A 27,573-nucleotide genomic window follows, 5' to 3' on the forward strand; every position below is an offset into this window, starting at 1 on the left:
GTTTAGATACATGATAGTTTTAACTGTAATAATGTAGAACTTGATACAGTTTAGATACATGATAGTTTTCACTGTAATAATGTAGAACTTGATACAGTTTAGATACATGATAGTTTTCACTGTAATACTGTAGAACTTGATACAGTTTAGATACATGATAGTTTTAACTGTAATAATGTAGAACTTGACATAGGTTTAGATACATGATAGTTTTCATTGTTATACTGTATATGTTTGGTAGAGATTGTTTGAGTAGATCACCTGGGCAATGTTGGCCTGGGAGGCCAGCCTGATCATGATATCCAGTTTCTCCAGTTTGACATAGATTGGGTCATTGTATTTGACAAAAAACACTTTCATCTCATGCTTGAGAATCTCAGGGCTACAGGGGGAAAGGACAGGAGATATGGTTAACATTGCATGAGTATGGTTCAAGTATTGAGCCACTAAATATGTTCATTTCTATTTGGGATTTCAAATTCACCCCCCCCCCCCGCTTCCCTGTCAGTCACTTCCCAAAAAGCAGCGCCTACCGTTTCTGCACGATGAGGTTGATGTTGCGCAAGGCCACATACTGGAGCTCAGGTTCGGCCGACAGCAGAGTGACCAGTGGCGGAGCCAGCTTCTTCAGCAGTGTGCCGTAGTAGTCCAGGTCCTTGGGCAGCATCTCCATGAACTTCATCAGCACCTTCACGGCCGACAACACCACCGCAGAGTTGGCGTGAGACAGGCGGGGGGTCACACGCTCGCAGATGCTGAAGAAAGAGGACATTAGGACATTTCACAGATTTGGTTTTCTTTTCCTCTCCTCATCATTAGACGAATTTTGACAATGGTCAAATATGTAATATCATAAATATAATATTATATGGTCAAATATGTAACATTATAAATATAATATTATATGGTCAAATATGTAATATTATAAATATAATATTATAAAGGCGTATGGGGGCTGCTAACCAATATTGATATTCAATACAACTACTGTTCTGTTCTAATGGAGAAATAACTGAAGATCATTTTGATGAACCATTTTCACATATGAACCAGTTAAACATGACACAGAGCAACACCTTATTACTGCAATAAGGAAAAAGGTCATGTGTTTTTAGAGGTGCCTCAATACATTAGAATACAGCTTCAAATACATTAGATGACAAGACAAAAACAAAATAAACAAAATGGTCCATGACCTCATTGATATTCTAATTCCTGAACATCCTGCCATCATCTCTTCTGGCAACTCACTAATGCTCAGCCTACACATACAGTCTCAGGCTTCAGGAGTCATAATCATGCTATCCATGTTAGGTGGCTTGATGTTATTCTTGAATGCCAGACAATCCTCAACTGATGGGTTGAAGTGACGACCTGATGTGAAACAGTGGTTCCCAGGAAGGGTATTGAAATAAATACTTTTAAAATGTGAACCACTGCTCTAGAATAAATCTATTGCATACTTCATGAAAGAGTTGGAGTATGTTAGAGAGGCATTAAGGGAACATGTAAATAGATAATCCAGCTAAAGCCCTTGACATCACACAGGGACTATGGCAAGGGTTAACACACCACCATCCATAATCTTATATAATGCATTTTGTTTTTTATTCTTGCATGAAGTTCACTATAAAAAAGGGTGGGCTAATCTGGACATGCTAACAGTTAGCAGACAGTCTCTCACCTCTGAGACTCACGGTCATCTCTGGGTGAGTAGTTTGCAAGGCAATCCAGGATAAAGATCTGCCCCCATTCAGTGCACTCATTCAGAGCGGTCAACAGCTTGTTGATAGACTGGGGATTGAGGTCTAGCAGGTTGCTGTTCGGGTGGGACTCTGCGATCTCAGACAGGGCTGCTACAGCATTGGCCACCACCTAATCAATAAGAGGAGGCACATAACACACAGATTACTACACACACTGAACCACCACCTAATCAATAAGAGATAACACACAGATTACTACACACATTGAACCACCACTTAAACAATATGAGGCAGATAACACACAGATTACTACACACACTGAACCACCACCTAATCAATAAGAGGAGGCACATAACACACAGATTACTACACACATTGAATGATGATTCATATTGACTCATGATGATGTTAAGTATATTGAGCCATTTCTTCATTTCAGGTCTATCAAAGATAAAAACAAACATTAGCTTTATGTCAGGGATTGAAATTCAGAAAAGAACCCATCTAGAATGCTGAAACCTGTGTTTGCATGACGATATGCATCTCAGTCCTTTTCATGCTTATTGGAATCACAACTGCTCCACAGATGGAACAAAATGGCTGAAATCTAAGTGTGTTTGAGGACGCTGGTAAAATCAAAGTATTGCATCAACTGAGTTGATGGTTATGGAATACTGTGGTAATGAAGATTCCACTATACATTTCTACTGGAAAATTTCACAAAATGATCTCACATTTCAGCGTGTATCAGGGTATCAAAACAAACAGTGAAACATGGCCGTGGGGATATTGGGGACTGAGGGAGCTGTGCCTAGTTTGGAGTTGGAGACCTGAACCTGAAGAAGCACCACTCCATTCTGGAGGAGGGGTTCAAACAGCAGCAGGATAAACACCTCAAAGCTTGCCAGGACTATTTGAAGACCAGGAAGTGCTGACTGCAATGGCCTTTCCTCCACATTCACCTGACCTCAACTGCACTAAACATTTATGGGGCAGTAGAAGACTGAGAATGCCCAGCTCTTGTGACGCGAGACAAGAATTTCATTATTATATCGCATTATAAAATCATGATGCAATACCCATGGGTCATCAGGAGTTTGAGTGCATGCCGACATTAAAACTAAACGGGGCCATACTAAATACTATGAATTTCAAGATGATATGAATTTTATGCACATTTCTCAAACTGCTAAGATATTATCTATAAGCTATTATAGTGAAACCCTTTCAATACAGTTAAAAGAATGCAAAATTACAGCATTTCCACCAGTGGCTTCAGACTGTTGAGTCCCACTCATATCTTTACAGACTGAATAAAAAATGAGTCACAACATTCTAGTCTGGAAAATATGGTACTGTCTATGGTGGTTTGTTGGAAGCAGCTGAAATGATCAAAGAGTGTTCAGCTCGAATTTGGATTTCTATTGTCGCAACTCACGTGGCGCATGGACGGCCAAACAGTTCCAAAGTGATCCCAGCGATAAATGGGAAACTGCCATAATATAATTGGAACTGAATTCACTTGAATAATTATATAATTGGAACTGAATTGCCTCTAATAATTATATAATTGGAACTGAATTGACTTGAATGATGGGACTAGTTTAGCAGGTTTAGCCCCCACTACTGGAGAGATGACATCTCCAGGTGCTGCATCAACAGGCCTCATCCAGAATGAAGCCAAATGACTAGCATGAGTGGGATGCACTCCACAGATATCAGATTTAACTATGACAATCGCTCAGTTGTTCCAACAGGGAGGGTTGCTTTGACGGACACCAACTGTTAGGAACTTTTGAGCTGCTTCACGCTCCACCATACTGAAAAAAAACATGTTCCACTTAAGTCTACAGGAGTGCTGCTATTCTCATTTTTATTTGTATTTATTTAACAACCCTGGATAAAACAGGACGGTTGTGTTTAGTCTTGGTTGTAACTGCTACCCTCCAATTGCCAACTGCTACTTTGCACAATTTCCACACAACTGTGCTCTGAGATAGATAAACTTCTAAAAACGGCCATACTGGCGAGCTGACCTATGATTTTTTTTACCGCAGGTAGTGGTCTTTATTTAGGTAGAATATCTGAGTTAGCTGTTGGAAGGATAGTAGGGAGTTACCAATGGTGTGAATTGGTAAATCCATTTAACGCCCTTTTTCTACCATTTAACGCCTCTTTTCTACCAATTAAAGCCCCTCGCAGAAAGTCTGAAGAGTTCTCAAGAATACAGCCTTTCTAAACGTCCTGCACCATGTCATATTGAACAGAGACATCCCTATGAATTGTGAACAGAACTGTAAATACGGTTATTTGTAACACAGAAGACACCGAATCTTGGACAATTTTAAATGGAATATGGAGAAACAATGGATTTCACAGGGGCCTAAAAATGTTAAAAAAAAAAATAATATGCATCTTGAGTACGGTTCTGTGAGATATTGAGAGTATGAAAGAATTTTTCCAAATGACTTCATGTCAGTGTCCATGCAAACACCTCCAATGCCTCCGTCTCACTGGGGGAGGAATGGACTCACCATGGGGTTGGAGTCAGAGATGAGGTCCTTCAGAGTGTCCAGAAACCCTTGGTCTTCCACCAGCTGAGCGTTTATGTCATGAAGTTTGGCCACACACACAGCGGCCGTCTTCCTCACGTACGGATCCTCGTCCTTCAAGCACTTCCTCAGGGGCTCACACAGGTACTCTGTGATCTTATCCACACGGATGCATCCCATGGTGCGCACTGCCAAAGCACGGATCAGGGGGTTGGGGTCTTCACAATCCTGATGAAGAGGAAGCAAGAGCAGAGAGCAATCAGACTGGAATCACAGATTGGGTCTTGGAGCTAATTCATCACACAAACATGGTAACAGCACTGACATAAAGCTTTAAGTCTTTTCCTTCCAGAAAACCCACTCGCAGGTGAACATTGTTATAGAAAAAGCACCTAAAGGAAGTGAAAGGTAGAGGTAGGTACCTTTCTCAGTCACAACATCGTGAACACCTACAACTTCATTAATTGGCCAGGAACACAAACTCATCAGGGGTGAAAAAAGAGCCAAAGATGTGAGCCCCCTAGGGGGGTCCAGGGGCAGGTCAAAACTATTTGATTGTAGGGAAGTGCAACGTCACGCAGGTGATGGAATATGGAACTAAAACATGAAGACCCACCATTTGCTGACCATCAACTGGATGAGAAGGTCTAATTATTTAACTAATATAACTTTAATATCTAACTCAGACATTTGCGAGCTGTGTGCATACTAGTGTTGTCACGATACTAAAACTATGACCGATACGATGCCTGCCTAAAATGATACCCTTGCAACACATGGAATTAGGCATGGATTTAGGCCCACAAAGAAAACATTTGGCTCAGTTTAAAAATAAACCAACGTGTTTAGTTTGTAATAGCTTACTACTTTCTTTCTTTAGACATGAGGAATGACGTTGGATAATTTGCTTGATTTGGATAATTTGCTCAGCTGATTCTGTTGTTGCTAAGCCCAAATCTTTTAGCTTACTATTTGTTTGTGATTCTCTGCTTGTAAGCTTGCGAACTGGCTAGTTGTCAAGATAACTAGTTATTTAACCACAGAATGAATTGCATTAACACCAATTGGCAAAATGAGAGAATCCATTTATTTAGCTCATTCATTAGCTTGCCTGACTGCACACTCATTGTAGTAGCCTCTACCAATGGGCAGCTTTGGTTTTTATAGTAACCATTCAAAACAAAGTTTTAATCCTTGCAGACATGCCATGACTACCATTACCAGCAAGTTACTGATTGAGTATGAATGCTTTGTTCACAAGCCATCGACGGTTACTGATTGAGTATGAATGCTTTGTTCACAAGCCCGCCGACGGTCGGCAAGAGCATTAGTATCTTTAGCCATGCTTTTCCACTCGTGGCCAGAGCTGGAGCATGAGACTGCCACACGCAGCAACTATGGCTTTGGCCAAAATGATAATAATGGCATGCTTACGGCTCAGACTACTATCGTTGAGTTTGTGTTGAATAACAGCACACTTTGAAAATAAAGTTTTTAGTTCGGGGGAAAATATTAAAATGTCAAGGCATGCCAAACTACCTCAAAAATAACAAATCAAAGGTTTTACAAATTCATTTTCTGGAGGAATGATTCATTCATTCCAGTAAGAGGTACTTTCCCCCCTGAGGAGGGAGAGGTTGGTTCATGAGCTTACTACAAGAGGTTACTCTCCAGCCACTGAACTATTTATCACACTAGTGGAAATGAAGTCAGTCCCCTGCCTGTATTTGGTATTTCGGAACTCATATTTCACCACAAACAATCAAATAACAATAAATCATTCAGGTAACAGCATCAAAATGACCGTAAAAACAGTCCTTTAAAGCTCTATGTAATACCTTCACAAACGTGTTGACTGCCATGATGGCCATATCCGGCTGGCTCTTGGCATAGTTCATCAGGTACAGGTAAACTAATTTCTTCAGTTCAAGATTGTCAGTTTGCATGCAGTTCACCACATCTGGAAACAGGGCACTGTTGAAAGGAATGAAGTCACATATTAGGTTTCAGAACGGTCACCAGATGTGAGTTTTGATGGTTAACAGCAGGCAAGTCATGGGGAAAGAATCCCTGCGTAGTAATCGAAAGTAAGCTGCTTGTGACAAATGTTTCTGTGACCAATGTTACACGTCATGTCAAATACTGCTTTGTTAATGCCAGAGTACTGAAAAGATTGGTCTGTCATAATTTGTAGGAAAATATATGATCAACCATAAAGACAATGTATGCAAGTATACAGCAAGTATACATGGCTTCACCTGACATCTTTTCCCACGGTCATCGACGCGATGACCTTTTTCACCGCCTCTTTCTTCTTTTCCTTCTTATCACTATTGAGCTCTGCTTTCAGCTCAAAGATTTCACCTATATGAAAGGACACACACACACACAACACACACCCCAAGGATGGCATCACTCATAAGAAGCTGGTTCAATACATCATTATTCATAATACTACTTGATGGGAGCACTAGAGCACATTAAAAAGGTAGTTTCCCTTCACAAACATTAAGTCCAAAAGTGAACACCTGAAGCACCAAAAGAGTCTTGGTAAATCAACAGGGACCATGAAAAGTGTCTGTTGTTGAATTTCACTGAGATAACCTTCTTCCCTCTAATTGAATGTGTATACATACAACCTTAGCTTCACAAGAAACCAAACTAGCCTAAGTAACTTTCACAAGACATTCTCCAATGTTAGCGATCAAAAGCGCTAGATAGGACAAGGCATGAAACGCCGAGCTGTGGTGGAAAACAAACGCCATTCACCATTAATACTCGCTTCACTCACATTGGCCATCACAATGACCGTGGTTACATGGATTCGAATAACTGCCTTAGTCGGACTGAAATCGCATTATCCGTTTCATGTAAGCACCTTAGTCGGATCGTAGTCGGACCGCACATAGTCGGACTAACACCCCTGGATAACTCGATCCGATCCAGTTGATAGTTCGACTATTGCGGCATGTAACGGTGAATTGGATAAGGAACTGGACTTTGCGTCTTTGCGCATGCTTGAGATCCCGCCGCCCTCCTCCCTCCCTCCCTGCCAGGTCGTGACCCGGAAGACGAAAGAGACGATACGTTGTCTCAACTGTACATACTAACATACTTTATGAATATCCTGCAGACTGTCTCACAAGCTTATTCTTGTTGACTATGAACAAACATAACAGAAGAGGTCCGAAGATATGAGTACCTTTACAACCCCTCCTTAAAAACGTATAAGGACGTTCAAATTACGATACTTATGTGGTGCCAGTGTTGACAAAAACGTTGACTGCGACTGTTTGGACAGAACGCGCTAATTCACCGAACAAATACTTTCATATTAATTTCCCACCACTTGTTAGTCATGTCATCCATTCATATCGATGTGAATCAATCAATACTAATACATCTTTAACTGTGATGTGTTTTTGTTTCATTTCACAACGTATTTACTGTATAATCAACGATAGCAGGTGCCCGCTTGTAAACAGTCCACATTTTATTTGCTTAAAACACACAGCAGTACTGTCAAATCAGAAAGCAAATCAGCTGTCAAAGGGCTGTTACCTGACCAAATACCTTTCAAACTCGGTGATAGTATTCACAACTAATTTGTTCTTCATTCTATCAAATATGATGAAGTGTGGTCCGCGACGGCCACAAGTAAATTATTGCGACATTTCTAACATACAACTCAGAACGAAGAGAACACAGCCAGTAGTAGCCTAATCTAATAAAGAGTTGCCTAATCTATTAACAAGGTCATGGATTGGTGGCTTAAGACAGGAACTATGAAAAGAAAATTAAATGAGAAAGCCTCTAACATAGACAAGGAGAAAGTGGTTCAGCCTCATTTGGGAATTATCTCGCCGCGGAGTTGCATTCAAAACACTGTGTTTTTCTCCCGCTGAGACAGCAAGATGATAACTAGGCTATATTCTGTGTTGTGTGACGTTGGATAATGACAGCTCTTAATTATGAAAAGTTGACTACTAGGATGGCTGTATTAATGCCAGTGGGCTAGCCTACTGTTGGTAGTGAAATACTGCGGTCAGTATGCGCATCGTTGTGTTTTGTGATGTCTGTCTGAGTGTGTGATGGGAGTATGAGGCTGTGAGCGAACTATAGTTTGTAACATAATCAAGTCACGCATGGAGCAGGGTTCCAGATGCTTTGCCTTGCGCATTGTCATATCTATAACTAGCCTACTGGTACGTACAAAAGGAGAGCCCACCCGCGAAAATCATGTGTACGCTAACAATTGTCTGGCGCCAGGTCTTGGGTAGGAGGCATGTTGTTCCGGGGATATTTAGTTAAATGGTCCGCGAATTTTTTTTTATTGGCTAAGTGGTCCTTGGTCTGAAAAAGTTTGAGAAACACTGCTTTATAGACAATAACGATCATACACTCCCATTGCACTCAAACAACCACACTCAAACGAGGAGATACTGTATCAATTAGCCTATTAAGTACTGTATTTATTGATTGCAAAGAGTTCAACGTTACAGCAACATAACTTTGCTCCGGTCGCTAAATCTGATATATCCGTGTGCATCATCGCTCTCCCTCTCTCTCTCTGCCACACCCACCCTGTAACCTACGTGTTTATACATTATAGAAGCAAGACCATTATATTGTAACAAATCACGGAAGCGTGGTATATTTGTTATGGCTTTTTATTAAACACTAAAACACAACACACTGTCACAATGGCACGGGCTTTATGCCCTGGTGCAAGTTACCACGAACAGACTGTGCTACCGTCACCCACCTGTATAAGGTCTGTCCCAACACAGAACAACGACATGTAATTAGAACGGTAAGGAACATATAGGGAACGTCGTTGAGCTAGTGCATCACATGGAGTATAACATTATGCGCCCGCTGCACGGCATTACGGGGCGACTATGCCGGCACGTTAAAATATGCTGGTTTAAAGTTAATGCTTGTGAAATCAGCTGTCACTCGGCTATTACCTGACCAATACCTGTCAAACTCGGTCATAGTATTCACAACTAATTCGTCCTTCATTCTATCAAATATGATGAAATTTGGTATTGTACCCGTGAGGCAAGCCTGAGTTAAGTTCTGTTCGGTTATCTGGCGCTGAAAAAACCCACGAATAAGTAGCCTACTGTCAAATCAGAAAGCAAATCAGCTGTCACTCGGCTATTACCTGACCAATACCTGTCAAACTCGGTCATAGAAAAATATCATGAATGCATATTTATTACAATGGGGAAACTATAAAATCGGAGTACGGACAACTAATGCCCAGCGTTGACGATGCAGATATAGAGCTGGAAACAGCTAAATGAGCTACAGCCCAAATGCAGTGAGCTTTATCAAGCCCTGGAAAGTTCGGCACATTTGCCCGTTTCCACAGCGTCTGCTGAGCGGTCATTCAGTACAATGGGGCGTCTTAAGACATATCTTACGAAGTACGATGACTGACAAAAGACTGACTGGACTTGCTCTCATGAATATTCACACAGATTTGGAAATCGACAGCGAAGAAGTACTAAAACAATTTGATGCAACTGGCAGAAGGGCAATGCGTTTTGGCTGTAACCCATTATTTGCGCGCGCGTGTGTGTGAATGTGCATGCGTTTCTCTCGCCTTTTATCTTTCACCTTTGAATAATGTAACTTATAAACACGTTGGCCCAGCAGAAACAAACAAACAACGCGATGGACAACCCAAGAGGCAACACGCATTTCTGGACCGATGAACAGACGCGATTCATGCTCAATCAACTGTTGTTGTTGGTAGTGGTGAAGAGGTCAAGCGGAAATGGCTGTATCACCACTAGTTGTAATGAAAACAGCGCCACCTATCATATCGGATATGACATGCTTTCGGCCAATGATTCGATTTATTCACTGCCATGTATATTGGGATAATAGCACCTACCCTCGAAAGAAAGCATAGTCCGACTAAGCAAAGATTCGAATTATACCATCATGTAAACACACTGACTGTTTATATTGATCATTTTCCATGTCAAAAAGGCAAAACATAGTTCTTTGAATCAAGTTGAAAATCTAAAACATTTTCACCTCCCTAGATATCCCAAAGGGAGGCCGAATCAGCAAGAGGACAGGCACAGTAAATACTCAAGTCAACCGGCAATGTGAAGAAACAACCAGAAACAGATAGCTGATCTGTTGTTGGCCATTTGAGCTTAGACCGCACACGAACTGTAGGTTTCTGATGACAATGTTTGAGAGGAAACCAAATGGAAACAGAGGACTGCATTGTTGAACCTCGTCGTGACAAAGTATAATATATATATTGATTTATAGCCTGGGTATTGTTCTTTCATCCACTTAGGGCCCTAGTTTTAGCACATGCGTACCTGTTAGACTAAGCCAGGGGTTTTCAACTGGTTTTGTCCCAGGGACCACCATTCTGACTAGATAGTAGTCCACGGCCCACTGATGTGCCTGCGCGCGCGTGTGTGCGTGTGCGTGTGCGTGTGTGTGTGTGTGTGCGTGCGTGCGTGTGTGCGTGCGTGGAGAGAGGGGAGACCTGTCAGTGTGATATCTGGGCATGGTGAAGTCCACACAGCCGGTCTATTCGTGGCGAAATGGTAGACAGCGACAGTCTCATATCATTCTCTGGTTCAAGCCTTGCCCTGTACTTATTCTTCAAGTACGCCAGTGTAGAAAAACCGCTCTCACACAGGTAGGTAGTTTGAAAGGGCAAAAGACACTTCATTGCTTTTGCAGCTAGCTCTGGAAATTCTGTCTGGCAACTTATCCAGAACTTAAGTCATATGAAAATCACGTAATATCTGTTGCATGTAGGCTTGGCATTCAAGAAAACGTGATGCATCTCCATATGCCGCAATAGTTTCGACGGCTTTATGGCTTCAGTTGACAGTAATGTTGAACACACGGTACCTCCTCTCCTGCTCTGTCTGTCGTCACTGTAAATCTGTATTTGATGTATTCCTCATTGGATTTTCTTTTTTGACTTTGTTTCCCTGTATCCTGTGAAGGTATAGCTTTGTTGGGAGCCTGTCCTTGTCCTTCTATCGTGGCAGTCTGTCCCTCTGTCACTCACCTCACTAAAAACCGATCCATTGGTGCTTCTGACCAGCTAACTCGACGTTAGAACGAAATGTTAGCTAAGGACAGTAGATAACTTCAGTCATTCATCAAAAGTATTACTTTTCAAAAGTACACATAGGCTATGTTTTACTGCAGATGCTTGTCAACCTCAACTTCATAATATGCGTATGGCATGACGTTAGGGATGCACAGGCTACCATAGACTGGATAGGTGCAAGGCTGCATTCTGTCAGCGTGAATCTCTTTTATATTATTTTAGACATATTTTTCTTATTTTAGATATTTTTCATGATATTCAAGAGTAATCTGGAAATGTGTTGAAATATCAAAGCGAATCTGTAAAAATAAAAGAATCAATGGTGAACTGATCAACACAGGCTCATGTCTCGGACCCCCTGCAATGCCGTCACGGACCCCCGGTTGAAAACCCCTGGACTAAGCGATAAAGGAGTGGTCAAAGGCACGAAGTGGGCAAAAGCTGACCGATAGCATTTTAGAGCAATCCCTTTAAACGGAATGCCTCAGACATGATTACAATATAACCCAACGGCAATATCGACAATGGTTCTGGACAGAGTTAAGGAACACTTTTATAAGCACTTTTATAAACCGTAGTGCTTCTTCCGTTGAATAAAACACTAAAATCCATGGACACATAATTGTTTTCAAATGTATTACTATTTTAGATAAATAGATCAAAATCAATTTTTTACTGGTCAACTCTACATCATTGCATTGCTCCCAAATTTAAATGTTTCCTGTCATGCTGTCATTTTTAAATGTTTTGTTTTTCCACCTCATTACAGCAAAGTGAAGTCCTCTAGCTACTCAACAGATCTAAAAAGAAACTTTCTTTCTATGTCTAATGAGCTAGTTAATGCGTGCAGCAAAGTGCTTAATGACGTAACCGATTAATTGACTATTCCATTAGTTGGCAACTATTTTTGGTCAATTTTTGTCAATAAAGCCGATTAGTTGTCACAGCCCTAAGTAGGAAGGCCAACCAATGTTATTTTCATTTTTTTTTATATAATTTTACTGCATGTCAACAATTAAAATGACTTCAAGGCTTATTTGGACATATTTCCAGGATGTCATGCCACTACTAGTGGAAGGCAAAGTGTTTTGCATTGCTATCCTTTGCAAAGCCAGAATCAAGGTGAAAGTCACATAATTACTAGAATCCTCAACCTATTTACTATTAAGAGGAAGAAAAAAAACAGAACACTGCCAGTCCATTTGATTTTCTTCTAGAAACTGATAAGGAGAGGCTGTATGAAAGAACTGAAACAAATCAGGTAATCTTATTAGAATAAAAAAAAGGTTATTTGAGGTCACTATTATGGGCTAATAACTTTTAAAATGTAGATTAAAGACTTAGTGACTGTGTAAAACAACATGGCCGTTCTGACATTCATGAAGTTACTGTGATTTGTCAGGAGGACAAAAGAAAAGAAAAAAGGACAATCAAACCTTTTTTGGTGGTAGTGAAGTACTTTGAGTCTGTCATCTTGGATCCAATGTGTCTGTTCTCCTGCAAAAGAAAGGAAAAACGCTTTTTTCTTATTTGGCTCTGTGAAACAATCAGGAACAAAGAAAAGAGGATGTTCTGTGTGCTGATTCAACATTTCACCGTCAGGTTTTTCAAAAGAACAACCTGAGGAAAAACACCCATCCCAAAACAAGAAATGTTTAAAAATGGATGAGATGTTCTTGCAAAACTTAAATCAGATTCCAGCCACTCTGAAAACTCCTTCCATGTCAAGCAGTGCATAGCACAGCAGTTTCCATTTCCTGTTGTCTATGGCAAATCTGCAGTAGTTTGAACTAAAGAGTCAGACATCCTGACAAAACATTGTGAGAAGTCAGGACTCCTCACTAAATCTCGGCTGCTTGACCTCTGAAAAACACCTCAATTGTGGCTGCTATGCTGACCTCCAGAAAGCATTTTTCACAATGGGCTTCACAACAGCCAATCAAATGACACCCCTCCCTTCAGCACTCTGGAAACAACATGTTCATTGGCTGGAATAGTGGATGGATCAGTCCACTGTCTTTTTTGGTTCCCAAAAGCCAGGTTCTCTTTTTTTTAGTGCACACACAGAACGGACCGCAATGAGCCATTCGTTGAATTTGACAAAAAGTGCATTGGATTAGAATCAAGGAATCACCTTTAATGACCAATACAATCAGAACACTACATAGATTAATAATAAATATTGAAGTTTGGGACAGTTTATGTTGTAGGCCGATTTTGGGATGGTGTTAAAAAATATTATGTTAGAACCCTGGCATAAGCCTAGAGCAACATCTTTATTTTTCTGATGCAAGTAAGTATATTTTCACTTCAGGTTTTCTAGGCATTCTTTCACTCATTTCTTAATGAGCTAATCAATGTGGTCAGACCTACCTACCTACTACCTACTTCGCATCTACCAGGCAGCCAGTCACACGCCCGCTTCAGAATTTTGATTTAGCTTCAGCTTGTAAAAATATAATATTTTGTCAGATTAAGCATCACTTTAAAATGTTGGATGTTGATTCATGTGTGAGAGAGAGAAAAAAATGAGCTGCAGTTCCGAGTTAGAGACACTGGCTAGTATGTAAAAGTAGTAAGGGGGCGATAGTGGTTCAGGAAAGTAGAGGAGTAGTTTAGCAATCAAAAGGTTGCTAGTTCAATCCCAACACCTCCTCACCAAGTGTCAAAGTGTCCTTGAGCAAGTCACTGAACCCCCAACCGCTCCCAACCGATTCGCAGATTGGCAACTTAGATAGTAGCCTTCGCCATGGCATGAATGGGTAATGCCTGAGGCTTGATCAAGCAGCATGCAGGGGACTACAGTGGTTACACACAAGTCTTAAGACTCACCCTGCGCTCTGATTCTGCTCACTGAGCGGTTTGTATACATGTTCTGCTGGCGTTGTTTTGCTTACCCTATTTTTGCATACATTTTTCATAGGGCTTTTCTACAGGGAACCATGAAGTGTTAAAATGCTAACGCTAACAACTACAAACTTCCAGTCAACTTACATAGGGAGGGGAAATGAAAAAGGACAAACAGGGCACACAATATACTTGGCTGCCTGTACTCTGTCTACCGTATCTGTCTAACTATAATGATAACGTTACCAGTCAACTGAGGTAATGTTAGGTTATGTTGTGTTATCCAACTGATATGCAGGGATAAACCACAACAGTTAGCATTAAGTGTCTTTAATGCCACCAGAGGCATCCTATGAGTAACTTATAAGGAGCCTAAAAAGACATTGAAATGGCAGGGGTAGCTTAGGGAATAATAACTTTAATAGCTACTTATCTATAGTGAAATTAACTGTTTATTATTAAACGGACAACGTGGCCTAACACTTCCCACAAAATGATTTGGCCTACTAACATACCGATACATACAGAAATCATGTTATGAAAAACATTGTGGCAGGTAAAAAAAATATATATGCCTGACTTTTTTGCAGTGGTTGCATTCCTATCGAAGAGCAGTTCACATGTAAAATCCCATAGATACGATTTTCCCAAAAAATACCAAGAATCAGTGAAGTTATTGAACACAAATGTTTCAGTGTTTTTACAGTAATAACCTACTAACTGAAGCGATATTTAGCTTTTTGTTATTTTGAAATTGCTCCTTTCATTACATAAACAGAGCACAACTTGTCAGATGCCCTGCTCACTGCCTTGCATATGCCTTGTGCTATAGGTTAACCCCAACACCACCTGTCAGCTCTCCATGTGAGCACTGCTCCACAGGCCCTGAGCTCGTATGTTATTGCCACGCGGTATGCGTTTCTTTGTTATTACAAAAAGATTCAGCCAGCCAAACAATATAAATATGCATTTTGATCACCCCAGTGAGGCGTGCAAACCAGTGACGTAATCTACGCGACAGAGCCTAGAGCCTAGAGCCTCCATTGTAGTTCCTGACCAAACAAAAAAAAAAAAACTAAAAATTGAAATTGAGGGTGAAAATAAACTATTTTACCAGAATCAGAAAGGTTTCTCAAAGCATGCCATGGAAGCCATCATACTAACGTTTCGATGTGGACCAAGATATATTCTTTCTAAAAATGTCTATGTTGAATCCCATTCATTTCGCTTAGCCACACCAGGGGGTGACTCAATTACTTTCCCTCCCTATACATATCAAAGTCTGTATATGTGAACTTCGTGACGTCGATTGTATATGTCTGACAGTATGGAGAGAAGTGTAGTTCGTTGAAGTGTTAAAAGCAGCAATAAGAGCTCTGTTCCAAAACTATCACGCTAACTACCTAAAAGGTAGGAAAAAACCTTGCAAACACAACCAATAGCCCAGTTGACAATGATAGAAGCTTGCCAACACACTAACTGGTGTCTTTTGGCAGTATGGCTGGCAATGTCATGCTGTGAAAGCATTTTTGCAGGGTGTTCCAGCCAGGAACACTGAACTGCATAGGGCATATCCTGGACGGCTAGTGAGAAAGACACAGGCGTCACATGACCATATGCTATCAAAACTAATTTCAGGATGGTACCAAAACGATCTGCCTATAAAACCATACCTCAAAATGTGTCAAATTGTTGCATAGTGTTACTATAAAATATGTAGGGTTATTTGTTGGGCTACATTTTACGGTAACATTTATGTATATTGTGGTGTTAGTGTCGTTTGTATGACAATGTCTTACACTGTTCAAAAGCACAGAGGGCACATGTTTTGCAATTAAATCTTTTTAATATTTCAACTGCACGGCCAATGCATTAAAGTGAACGTTACCTACAAAATACAACAGCTAAGTAGACGCTAACAAGCAATTGTCAAGATTACTTTTTTAGTTTTTACCTACTCGCAGGAAATTAACGTTGGCTAACGTTTTGACGCTTATTTCAGTTAGAGATACCATGTAAACGACTACTAACTTAACGTTAGCGGGTTTATACCATTATTTCGTGGCCCATCAAATCGACTGATTTGGGACGTGGATGATGTTACTTAAGACTTAGTGGTTACAAGTGACAATAAACCTGAAAAGCAAACATTGACGGGACTGGTCGACAACATCGGTTGCTAACGTTAATTTAGCTGGTTAAGACTGTTGTAATAAAGGTAATGTTAGCCAAACAGCATGCAACGTCTGCTAATTAGACAAGGCAAGTTCACTTAACATTAGCTGGCTAACATTAACTGTAACACGGTCGAATAGAAGTTCCATAAGGTAAGGTAAGTTAACCTCGGCTGAGCAACCAAACAGCGACATTAATCACAGGCTCGAAGCTACAATCTAACGTTTATTCAATTAGCTCATCTGACAGGTAGAGGTATCCGAATCTAAGCTTGCCATCAACTGAGTTTGACATCAATATCAACTAACGTTAAGCTAGTTTCCTAGCAAACATTAGCTAGCTAGCTTGCTAATGGTAGCTGACGTTACCAGACTAGGCGAAGCCTTAAAATGAACCCACATCTATTTCAAAACACAGAGAAAATATCCTGCATATTTCAGTAGTATTTACTCACGCATAACTGACTTGCCCATTCCATCTTTAACAATTAAATAAACTTGTATTTTTTTACGAATATAAAATTAAGCGTGAATGTTAGCTTCTGAGTAACAAGATACGTTGGCTTGCTGAAACTAACGTTAGCTTGTACCATGACATGACCTTCTTAGTTGGAGCTTAAGGGAGTATTTACTTGCATAGTTAATCCTTTAATCTGTCACCCTATAGTGAATACCGAGGGCACATGGTAAAAGGCACAGTGAAGTTAAAATTAGACACGATTGCTCTGAAATCTCCGTAAAACTCTTACCGTTCAGAAGTGTTTGGCGTTACAATTTCGTTCACTCCCACTTGTCTCGTCATTACAATATCACTTCCGGCTTCCACACTGTCTAACGTTGACAGATGGGATAAATGTGAGGTTTATGATTAAAAAAAATAAAAATAAATACAAACTAGAAGTAGTGCGTAGAGGGGGATAAGGGTATTTTGATGAATTAGTTTTACCTCACAAGAAGGATAGGGCCTAAACGATAGGGCCAAACCAAAGTCTTTACTGACCTAACCGAATCCTGTTCACTATGAAGTGTATTTCCTTTATTTGTCAATCTTCCCTTCCCTATTCCTTACTCGTTTCCTTCCTCACGTCCCGGCCCTTTTCTCTGATATAAATGTGAAGGAGACGAAGAAGGAATTCAATGACAACAGAGTACAGACGTATATATCTATATGAGAAATTAGATGTTCTAGCTCATTTACGCATATAATGAGCTTTTAATATTAATAGACATAATATACAGCATTAAAACAAATGGGTACTTTAACATCAATCAAAACATAGATCCTACTCTATGTAATTGTTATCGGAGAGGCCATGATTTGCTTTATATTTACATTGACAAAGGTCTTTATTTTCATTAATCATCATCATTATTTTCTTTGTTTATTATGCCAAATGCTAACACAACTGCAGAGGCTTCCACTTCAATCCATAAACTAGGCTAAATATGTTATTACATGAATTCCAACCCAAATAAAGTTGTTCTAATGCAAAATAATAAAGACACGATTGCACACCAACAAGTATTATTTATATAAACCAACCTTTTAAAAACAGCATGTTAAGAAGGAAATGTTTCAATTATTTTAAACAAACTCTGAATTGAATTAGGCTCACTTTATGTCGAAGTCTGCTGACATTTAAAAACAATATTGACCTAGATAGAAGGCCTACCCTACTACATCTGTTAAAAATCACTAGAATTTTCCATTAACGAATCCTGTTAACGAGGTGTGGTAATTTGCTGTTCTCAATGTTTCATTAAGATTAGAGGTGTTGTCCTTTTTTCCATTGCCAAATGCACCAAAGGTGCCAAAGATTTTTGGAGTACCAAGCAAAGTGGACCGGAACTGTGGTTCTGTTGCGTCGCCCGCCTTCCATTGCTTGCAGTAGAACATTGAGAAAAGTGCAACTTTTCAAGCAGCAGCGCAGGCGACAGCCAATCAAATTGCATTTATGCAAATATTCCAGTGCAGGTGCTATCACAACATTATACAACATTGGGTCTCTCTCCACCAAAGCTCCTCTGGTCGGTGATCTTATTATGGATTATAAACTGGCTTTTATCTGTCGCACGGAAACCTTTCAACGAAACAATGATTTTTACAATCTTAAGCAAGCAGCCCCGCCGAGATTTGTTTTCATCTGTAAATCCCATCCTTCTGAGAGAGGAGGCAGTCTTGCACTGCTCTATCGTGAGAATGTTAAACTGACTCCACCTGCTATGCCTGATCAATCCTCCTTTGAACTACTGGCTGTCAAACACTGTGGAACTACACCCACTGTTGTTTACGATACTGTACAGACCACTTAAACCAAACGTTTTACAGTCCTGTACCCCTTCAGACATTCAGTCTCCAACTACGTACCTCTGCACTTATATATATATATATATTCATGTTTGTAAGCCATGAAAAGTTCAGCATGTCAGGTCGTACTTCAACATTAAATCGACACATATGTTGAGTCTTTGGAGAAGGACCTAAGAGAGGCCTTGGCTCAGTCTAACGTTGACAAACAGCAGCTCAAGCAGACAGAGCTGTATAACAGGAAGAAAAGGGTCAGCCTGTTCATGTTAATAATAATAATAATAATAATAATAATAATTCATTTTATTTGTAACGCACTCTTCTCAGAGTCTTCTCAGAGTGCCAACATATTAGAAACTAACTATAATAATACAATCAAATAAAAATTAGTTAACATAAGCATAGTAGAAAACTTAGTGGCAGTGATTTAAACACAAGGCCAGAAATGCCTTCCTGAAAAAAAATATTTTTAGTTTATTTTGGTGACAGAGTCCTGCTGGCCAACAAAGATGAAAGAGGGAAGAAGAAAGTGGCAGATAGATGGCACACTGATGGCAGATAGATGGCACACTGATGGCAGATAGATGGCACACTGTATGCCAACGTATCAAATCAGAAACCCTTATTGTGCCAGTGGACTTCTTGCATCTTGACACAGATGACACCTGTTAAGTCCCGCCTTGCCTCTTTTCTTTCTTTTATCATCTATTCTTCAGTTGTTGTGTTAGTGTTAAAAGGATGGCTGACCGACGACGGAACCGCGCTCCAACATACCACCCTGGACAGAACGTTTGGCTGTCGACTCGTGACCTCCCCCTACATGTCGGGATTCTGATATGTTAGATCAGATGGGGTTCGTCTGTCAAAGGGTATCAGGGAGCAGGGAGACAAGGCTCTGTTGTTGTCAATTTATTTTTCCTCCACCAAGTGCATGATCCAAAGTGAGAAAAATTATAAACAAAAATACTGATATAAATGAGAACGAAAAGATATTTACAAATGGTATATGTACAATTAATAGTACAAAGTTGTATACTATGTCACTATACTGAGGCGATGCACAGACTGCCTCACGCTTCTGAAATCGCTAGAGCAGAGGATAATCTAGCTCACCAACAAACTCTTATGCAAAGACATTCTCACCACAGAAGCACCTCTTCTACTACTACCATAACCCTTTTAACAGATAACTAAACGCACCCTAATTGGCTCACAGCTCAGGGGTGATGTCAGGTGGCAGAAGAAATACACATTTTACAACATTAAAAGGGTACTTATAATAATTTGGACTCAGTCAGTCCTTCACAATATTCACGGTATTGTATTAAACTTTTTCTTTGCAGTTTTGGGTGTTTTAATTTTTTTTAAGGTGTATATGGGTCCTCTTTGCCATGTTTATGGCTATGGTTGGTGTTCATCACTGGACAGCTTTCTTTGGCTGGTGGACATTTTGTCCTGATTTGGGTTACTTATCTGCTTTGTTTTATTTGCATTTGTGTTATTGTATTTTACTGGGTCTGCGTCTATGTTCAGCTTGCTTGCTGTGTTTTTGTTGTTTTATTAGTTGTCAAATGTGTCAGAGAGCATTAAATGCAGCGACTCCCAGGACTGGTTGTGGTGTTATGTTATTTACTATCTACACAACTCAACATAGAGAAGGAAACAGCACTCCCGATACACAATCGTAATCCCATAAACTTTTTGTTTAAATTCAGGGAATTGATCCTCACTGTCATCTAGCTGTCTGTTCAGTGTTTCTGCACTCAGAAAAACGCTGGTTCTCTGATAAATTGATTGATTAACTGATTGATTCCTATTGGGAGAGAACAATCACTCCCACAAAAATCCCAGGTCTACCAATTGAAACAAAGCTACTGTATCCTAGGGGTGGAATACGACCTGTCAGTCCACTGCAGTGCCTCCAGCCACTGGTCTACACAGTTGGGCTACCAGTCTGCAGAAAGCCCACTTGTCTCACACACCAGGGAAGTGTCAAAGATGCCTGCTCAAAGTTTACCGCTGGCCGACACAGCTTTTCACATGAGGCTGTTGCAGCAGTACTTAAGCTTGCTGAGGCAATACCCAATCATCACCAAGTCTGTGACCAGGTCGGTTTGACACTTCTTTGTAAATGGTATAATGTTAAGAATCCTTGAAGTCTATAACATCCTACAGTATACGCCTAGGTTACTAATTGTAGGGGCTAGTTATCTTTTTTTAGGAGAATATAGGCTATGTGTTCCTTGTCAGCAAAGTAGGGTGATAGTTGTGTTGAGTTTTGTATTGCCACTTGTGTTTGCCATGTAACTGTGCAGGCTGAGTAATGGAAGAAGTTTCATTAGCTTATCATTTAGTTCCCACAGAGTTTATTGAGCTTATATTTTAAAGATAGAACTGGAACTTGAAGAGGGTCATTCTGCCTGACTTTCAAGCTCATAGGTCTGCAAGCATCAGCCACATAGCGACAGAGCGACCTTTGCACCCTTTAGTCAATTCCTATGTTTGTCAAAACGTGGCTTGTTGATCATTACCTTTTCTTGGAATGTTTCACTGAAAGTAACATTGTTTTCATTTCCTGTAATTGGCAAGTTTTGAAGTTTTGAGTTTTGAGTTTTGTTATCCCATGAAATTGAATCATTTGCAGTGCCACACTGTCAGCCTTCGGCAACCTTTTGTCCCAAGGCTTGGAAGCAAGAAAAAAGACCAAAGAAGGTGTTCCAGTCAAAGACTTTAATCATCTAGGACTATTCCATTATGCTCTTTATGGGTATGTAAACTGTTACAACAATACATTTTTTAATTTTCTGGTCAACAGCTAAAGTTTGAGTCAGTGATACTGGTGGACGGGAGCCTTTTTGAAACATCCTAGCAGTCCTTCCTTCCATGTTCTCTAGCTGTATTCAGAGATGCTCAACAGATTTGATAGAAAACATAATAATAATAATAATAATCTTTATTTGTATAGCACCTTTCATACAAAACAATGCAGCTCAACGTGCTTAACAGCAAAGAAATTACGTGCACAAAGAAATTACATGCACAGTGATCCACAAAAAATGTACATCAAATAAACATAAAACATAAAAACTAAGATAGAGTGCATAAAGATGCAAGTTAAGTTAAGATAAATAATAGAATACATAAAATGTACAAATACATTAGTGTGAGCCATGATATTTGAACCTTACCTGATCCTGTGTCAAAATTACATACAAAAATCTATTAATTTTGATATTGATCAATTTAGTTGTTCAATCTGTTATTGTTGCTATGGTTGCAGATTGTGTGTGACAGGTCCTGTCAGCCACTACTTCTACCAGCTGTTAGAGGAGCTGTTGCCTGCCTCTGTGCCATTCTCCATGATTAAGAGACTCCTCTTGGACCGCCTCGTCTTCGCTCCAGCCTTCCTGCTGCTTTTCTTCTCTGTAATGACAGTTTTGGAGGTACATTTCTACCCTGCTATCATCATACTGCTTTCTGTGTATTAGTATGGCAATAAAATAGCTTGAAATTTTAGGTGACCTAGCATTAAAGGTTTCCAAACACCTGTTTTCCAGTGCACCCAACTTGCTCTTGATTTTAATCAACAGATTGTAGTCTTCAATAACTCTTGAGATATTAGATGCAATTATTACGTAGGTTATATAATATGAAACATGATGAAAATAGCGCACATATATCAATGACGCGTGCACACTCAAATCGGGCAGAGCAATTTTCTACGCATAAAACGGTATTCATGAAAATATATTTGCCGGGAAAGATTCGGCATCTGGGATGGACCATCACACAGTGGAAACGTGTATTGTGGTCAGACTAATCAGTATTTCAGGTCTTTTTTGGACCAAAGAATAAAAGGACCATCCAGAATGTTACCAGCAACAAGTCCAAAAGCCAGGGTGTGTCATGGTATGGGGATCTGTCAGTGCCCTTGGCAAAGGTAACTTACAACATATGCTGCCTTCAAGACAACATCCTTTCCAGGGAAGGCCTTGCATATTTCAACAAGACAATGCAAAACCACATGCGGCACACATTTCAAAGGCATGGCTGAGGAAGAAGGGTGTGTGGGTGCTGGACTGGCCTGCCTGCAGTCCTGACTTGTCCCCAATAGAGAATGTGTGGCGCATTTTGAAATGCAAAATGCGACAACGAAGACCCCGTGCCGTTGCACACCTTAAGACTTGTTTGCAGGAAGAATGGGACAAAGTTACACCTGAAACGCTTCCTCACTTGGTGTCTTCAGTGTGAAAAGGAATGGCAACATTACAAAGTGGTAAATGCTTTACTGTCCCAACGTTTTTTGAAATATGTTGCAAGAAGTGAAATTGAATTAAGTGTTTATTTTGAATCAAATTCATGAGGTAAAACATCAAATAATGTGATGTTGTATTGTTTTCAATATAGTACAGGTCAAAGAGAATTTACAAATCACTGTTTTCACGTTTAATTTTAATTTAACATACCGTCATTGTCATACCAACATTTTCTACATGTATAAGCAGAGGAGAATGGGCAGCTGTAAACTGAGGGGAGATGACGTGGAAAGACTGCAACAGCACCCCACAGTGGAGAAAGACTGCAACAGCACCCCACAGTGGAGAAAGTGTAGAGTAGGAGGGGAAAAAAGAGAGAAAGGGAGTGAACACAGCTAGGGTTGCCTTATATTATTTATAATTATTATTATTATTATTATTTATATATTATTTTATTTATATTTCCATCACTGTCTGGTTTGGTTCGGCCACTAAACTGGACAGGAACAGACTATAACGGACAGTCAGGTCTGCAGAAAGGATTATTGGTACCGACCTGCCCACCATCCAGGACCTTTATAACATCAGAGCCAGGAAACGGGCAGGGAAAATTATTGCAGACCCCTAACACCCTGGACATAATCTGTTCCAGCTCCTCCCCTCTGGCAGGCGCTACAGATCTCTGCACACCAAAACCACCAGACACAGGAACAGTTTTTTCCCCCTTGCCGTCACTCTAATGAACAGTTGACAAATTATTATATTTTATTATTATATTATATATTATATTTATTTATTTTATCCTAAACTGTTGCATGCATATTTTTCAGTTTAAGTACATTGAGAGCAATTAAACCCAGAAAAAATTCCTTGTATGTGGAAATGTACTTGGCCAATAAAGATGATTCTGATTCTGATTCTGATATATTTGCCTTATGTTATTTTTAGGTGTTGCCCTTTAGTCTCTGAAAAGCATTTTCAACCACAACCCACACAGCGCAAAATATTGTATTACTTTGTTTGCTTAATAGAGAACTTTTTATTGTACCACCTTTTCATTACTGTGTTTTGGCTTCAATGAGTGGAGACTGTCATCTGTGCCTACATTACTCAAGCTGAACTGCCAGTTGTTACACCTAATGCTTATGTATATAAAGTTTTTGTTTCTAATTGGTCGGCTACATCTTACTCACTTTAATATCACAAACACTATTAGACAACCCTGTAGCATGACGGGGATGTACGGTAACCATGGTACTGTGATGTACGGTAACCATGGTACTGTGATGTACGTAACCATGGTACTGTGATGTGGGGTAACCATGGTACTGTGTTTTCAAATAGCATATCAGTAGCTATGTGCCAAATGTGCGGATTGTCTTCCATTCCGAATGAAAACGGTACGTTTCAAATATTCCGATCGCCGTTTACATGTGTTCTGATCCAATGCATTTACTTATTCTAAAAGTGTGAACCAAATACTGTCTTGACACTCACATAAAATAGTTAATTTACATGCATAACGCGCAAATAGGGTGCGCTTACAAAACATCTGAGAGATGCATTGTTTCCTTAGCAAGGTTATAGTTTTGATGGATTGACATTCTAGTATCCTAACTACAGTGCTTCCAAAACTCCAAAATAATAACAAGGAAAGTGATGTTACCAAAATGCGGGTGTGTGTGGGGCAAACTGTCTAACAGTAAATAACTGCTGGCCCCTCTAACCCTACTCCACCTTGTGAAAGTGAGCTTGTGGGATTAAATCGGCCTAGTACAGTTTCGGGGCAAACACTGCTAAGGAGAAAAGAATATGCTACTGCATGATCTTCATATTCACTAACGGAGATGAAACACCTTCTGGCCTGATGCTCCTCTAAAATACATTACTCGTGTGCTTTTCAGTGCTACAAACTTGCTTTCTTCTCTCTTTCAACAAACCACAAGCTACAAGCACGAGTACAAATGTATTTAACTCACCACCCAATGCCTGCGATCACCGAAAACGGGGAAAATGAGGACATAGGAGGATTCTCTCCGGCCAGGGCGGGTTCCATGGGGCGGTAATTAACTCACTGACCACATCCTTATCCAGAGATCTCAAAGGATATTTCCCATCAGTCGACTTTGTTCGGATCCTGCCTTTGGTCCCAGAGTTAGATATCCCACTTCTGACACCAAATGAATGCCGTAAAAACTTTCAGGCAACATAGGTGTGAGACTGCAGCTTTGTACACGGCACCAGGGAAAGTTACAAGCACCACAAGGGTCAAGCAACAAATTCAAAGCTCTGTGGGGCAAAGCCCCTTCTTATTTCAAACTCAACTCATGTCACACATATACCAAACTAGTTTTAGCTGGTTTCAATCAAGACTAGAAAAAAGTGTTTCATACCTCGCAGCCAGGGGTGTCGAAATATTACTGGAGGAATGGGAAGTGGGCAAGATCACACAGGCCAAAACCTAAACAGACGTTCAGCTCCGGAACAGACATTTCAAAGGAGAACATATTGGCTGTAGCATTGTTGTCAGAGAAGCAAGTATTTCAATTTAGCAACTTTCCTTAATCTCTGATGACATATGGTCATTTATGATTTAGCACAGTAAATATATTACATATTGGTCCTTTAATAAAATGAAATTTAATGAATTAAATGAATATGACATACGCAGATTATTTGTATTCTAGTTATTGGTAATGAAAACAACATTGGTCCACTAGTGGAGGTAGTGTGGGGTTGCTGAGTGCATGCCAGGTTGATGTCTGTGGACACAGAAGAGGCGGATTGGGGGTGAAGGGGTGCGATGTCTACGGAAAGTAATGTGAATTCTATGTAAAGAGTTTTAAAATGACAATAAGAATTCTCTGTCATAGGGCAAGACGATGCAGGACCTGAAGGATAAGTTGCTGAGGGGTTATTGGACTGCACTCAAGATGAACTGGAGAATATGGACTCCGTTCCAATTCCTTAACATCAACTTTGTACCTGTGCAAGTAAGTATGTTGGCAATATCAGAAAATAATATTCTTTGACTTAAATAAGAGAGCTGAAAAAACAAACTCAAACTTGTCTTTCCTTTTTTTCCAGTTCCGAGTGCTCTTTGCCAATGTGGTAGCGTTGTTCTGGTATGCATACTTGGCCTCTGTAAGGCAGTGAGTGTGGTAGCCTTGTTAAGGTATGCATACTTGGCCACTTCCTTCCTTCTTCTTCTGATCACCAGTCTGCCCTCTACCTTGTATTATTGGAATTGCTTATTTAGTGCCAAGGGTTTTCTTTTGAAGAATATTGAAACTGATCCATTGCTTCACACAGTTCTATCTTATGAAATGTACAATAATATGCTCAACAGTATGACTCAAATAATGTTACTCAAAGGAAATTATATAATTTTATGTACACTTTGTCAGAAAACATGCAATAAATGAGTTCCGCATAACACTGACATGTATGGATATGTTGTTTAAAGTTAAAATAATAAAGCCTGTGCATTGACTTCATATCTTTAGAATGTTTTTATACTGTATATAATGTCATTCTTATGATTTCAGTAAATGTCTTATTGCATGTTTTCCTTACTACATACTGACATTATCTTGTGGACATGTTTTAGGGAGGGCCAACCATGTAGCTGAGCATAAGTATGAGCACCAATGTTCCATAAGGGTAACACCAAAATGTAGTTTATACCTGAAAAACAGCATGTGATTAAAAGGAATTGGAACAGTATTGGAAAACTACAACAGTGTGCATGTTTACTGTGTGTGTAAAAAAACTTGATTTCGATGTGAGAAGTGACGTTTGGGTGATGGCAGGAAGATAAGGGGCAGCCTTCAGGTGTCTCTCTCTGGAAGCTGAAGTCATCCATTATGGCATTGGGTTTATTGAGGCCTGATGTGTTCAATTCTGCAGACCTGTGGAAACAGACAACATCGAACACACACACATTCTTAATGGCGCACACCCCGACACAGCACACTTGAGTACACAAGCTCACACACTCTCCCCGACACAGCACACTTGAGTACACAAGCTCGCACACTCTCCCCGACAGAACACACTTGAGTACACAAGCTTGCACACTCACACACTCTCCCCGACACAGCACACTTGAGTACACAAGCTCGCACACTCACACACTCTCCCTGACACAGAACACTTGAGTACACAAGCTCGCACACTCACACACTCTCCCCGACACAGCACACTTGAGTACACAAGCTCGCACACTCACACACTCGCCGTCTCTTTCATACATACACTCCCCTTTAGTTCATCAGTTAGATAACATATTTGCGCGTTTTACTTCATTTTGTGAATAAATCCTTTTGATTGTATATGCTGGTCTATTTAATGTTGCACAAGAATGAATGCTGCCAACCTCTTCTATTCCTTCAACCTTTACTATCAGTGCCGCTGCTAGCCATTTTGGTGCCCTAAGCATAACTCCCTTATGATGCCCCCCCCCCCGAGAAAAAACTCAACCCCAAATGAGGGACACTTTCTTCCATGTGTGCACGCGCGCCAACAGCTGACCAACAATGATGGAAATCGCAAGGTTTCATTAGCCATACCATAAACCTATTAATTTCAGTGTAATTTTGGCAAACCACTACTGTACTTGC

The 27,573-nt window shown here is 40.1% G+C and overlaps 2 protein-coding genes across 4 annotated transcripts; one reads left to right on the top strand and one right to left on the bottom strand.

Annotated features, from left to right (window-relative positions):
- Positions 1-204: 204 nt before the first annotated feature.
- Positions 205-17,318, bottom strand: LOC105889733 (adaptor related protein complex 1 subunit beta 1). 3 transcript variants are annotated; one of them, XM_042708185.1, is made up of 8 exons: positions 17,137-17,318; positions 12,803-12,863; positions 6,517-6,622; positions 6,097-6,232; positions 4,241-4,486; positions 1,685-1,875; positions 534-755; positions 205-382 (listed from the first exon to the last, which is right to left on the bottom strand). In XM_042708185.1, exons 2-8 carry the CDS (start codon positions 12,837-12,839, stop codon positions 220-222), a joined length of 1,101 nt encoding a protein of 366 aa, XP_042564119.1. In that variant the 5' UTR covers positions 12,840-12,863; positions 17,137-17,318; the 3' UTR covers positions 205-219. The 3 variants fall into 3 exon arrangements, with proteins under 3 accessions (XP_042564119.1, XP_042564118.1, XP_031427015.1); XM_042708184.1 differs by lacking the exon at positions 17,137-17,318 and adding an exon at positions 17,020-17,043; XM_031571155.2 differs by lacking the exon at positions 17,137-17,318 and adding an exon at positions 16,843-17,009.
- A 3,271-nt stretch (positions 17,319-20,589) lies between these two features.
- pxmp2 (peroxisomal membrane protein 2) lies at positions 20,590-26,688 on the top strand. The gene is made up of 5 exons (XM_012815641.3): positions 20,590-20,803; positions 21,340-21,462; positions 21,976-22,138; positions 25,825-25,944; positions 26,039-26,688. The coding sequence occupies exons 1-5, from the start codon at positions 20,694-20,696 to the stop codon at positions 26,105-26,107; spliced, it is 585 nt and encodes a 194-aa protein (XP_012671095.2). The 5' UTR covers positions 20,590-20,693; the 3' UTR covers positions 26,108-26,688.
- Positions 26,689-27,573: the final 885 nt, after the last annotated feature.

The sequence above is a fragment of the Clupea harengus genome, chromosome 7 (genome assembly GCF_900700415.2).
Source record: "Clupea harengus chromosome 7, Ch_v2.0.2, whole genome shotgun sequence".
Classification (NCBI taxonomy): Eukaryota; Metazoa; Chordata; class Actinopteri; order Clupeiformes; family Clupeidae; genus Clupea; species Clupea harengus.

Bases quoted from the DNA above. Each gene is read 5' to 3' on its own strand.
- LOC105889733 (XM_031571155.2), bottom strand. From the start codon at position 16,866: ATGGAATGGGCAAGTCAGTTATGC. The intron at 6,623-12,802 runs GTTTGATTGTCC...CCTTTCATATAG, and splicing joins CTTCACTACCACCAAAAAAG to GTGAAATCTTTGAGCTGAAA. The intron at 1,876-4,240 runs GTGAGTCCATTC...CTTATTGATTAG, and splicing joins TCTCTGACTCCAACCCCATG to GTGGTGGCCAATGCTGTAGC.
- pxmp2 (XM_012815641.3), top strand. From the start codon at position 20,694: ATGCCTGCTCAAAGTTTACCGCTGGCCGACACAGCTTTTCACATGAGG. The intron at 22,139-25,824 runs GTACATTTCTAC...TCTCTGTCATAG, and splicing joins CTGTAATGACAGTTTTGGAG to GGCAAGACGATGCAGGACCT. The intron at 25,945-26,038 runs GTAAGTATGTTG...CTTTTTTTCCAG, and splicing joins TCAACTTTGTACCTGTGCAA to TTCCGAGTGCTCTTTGCCAA.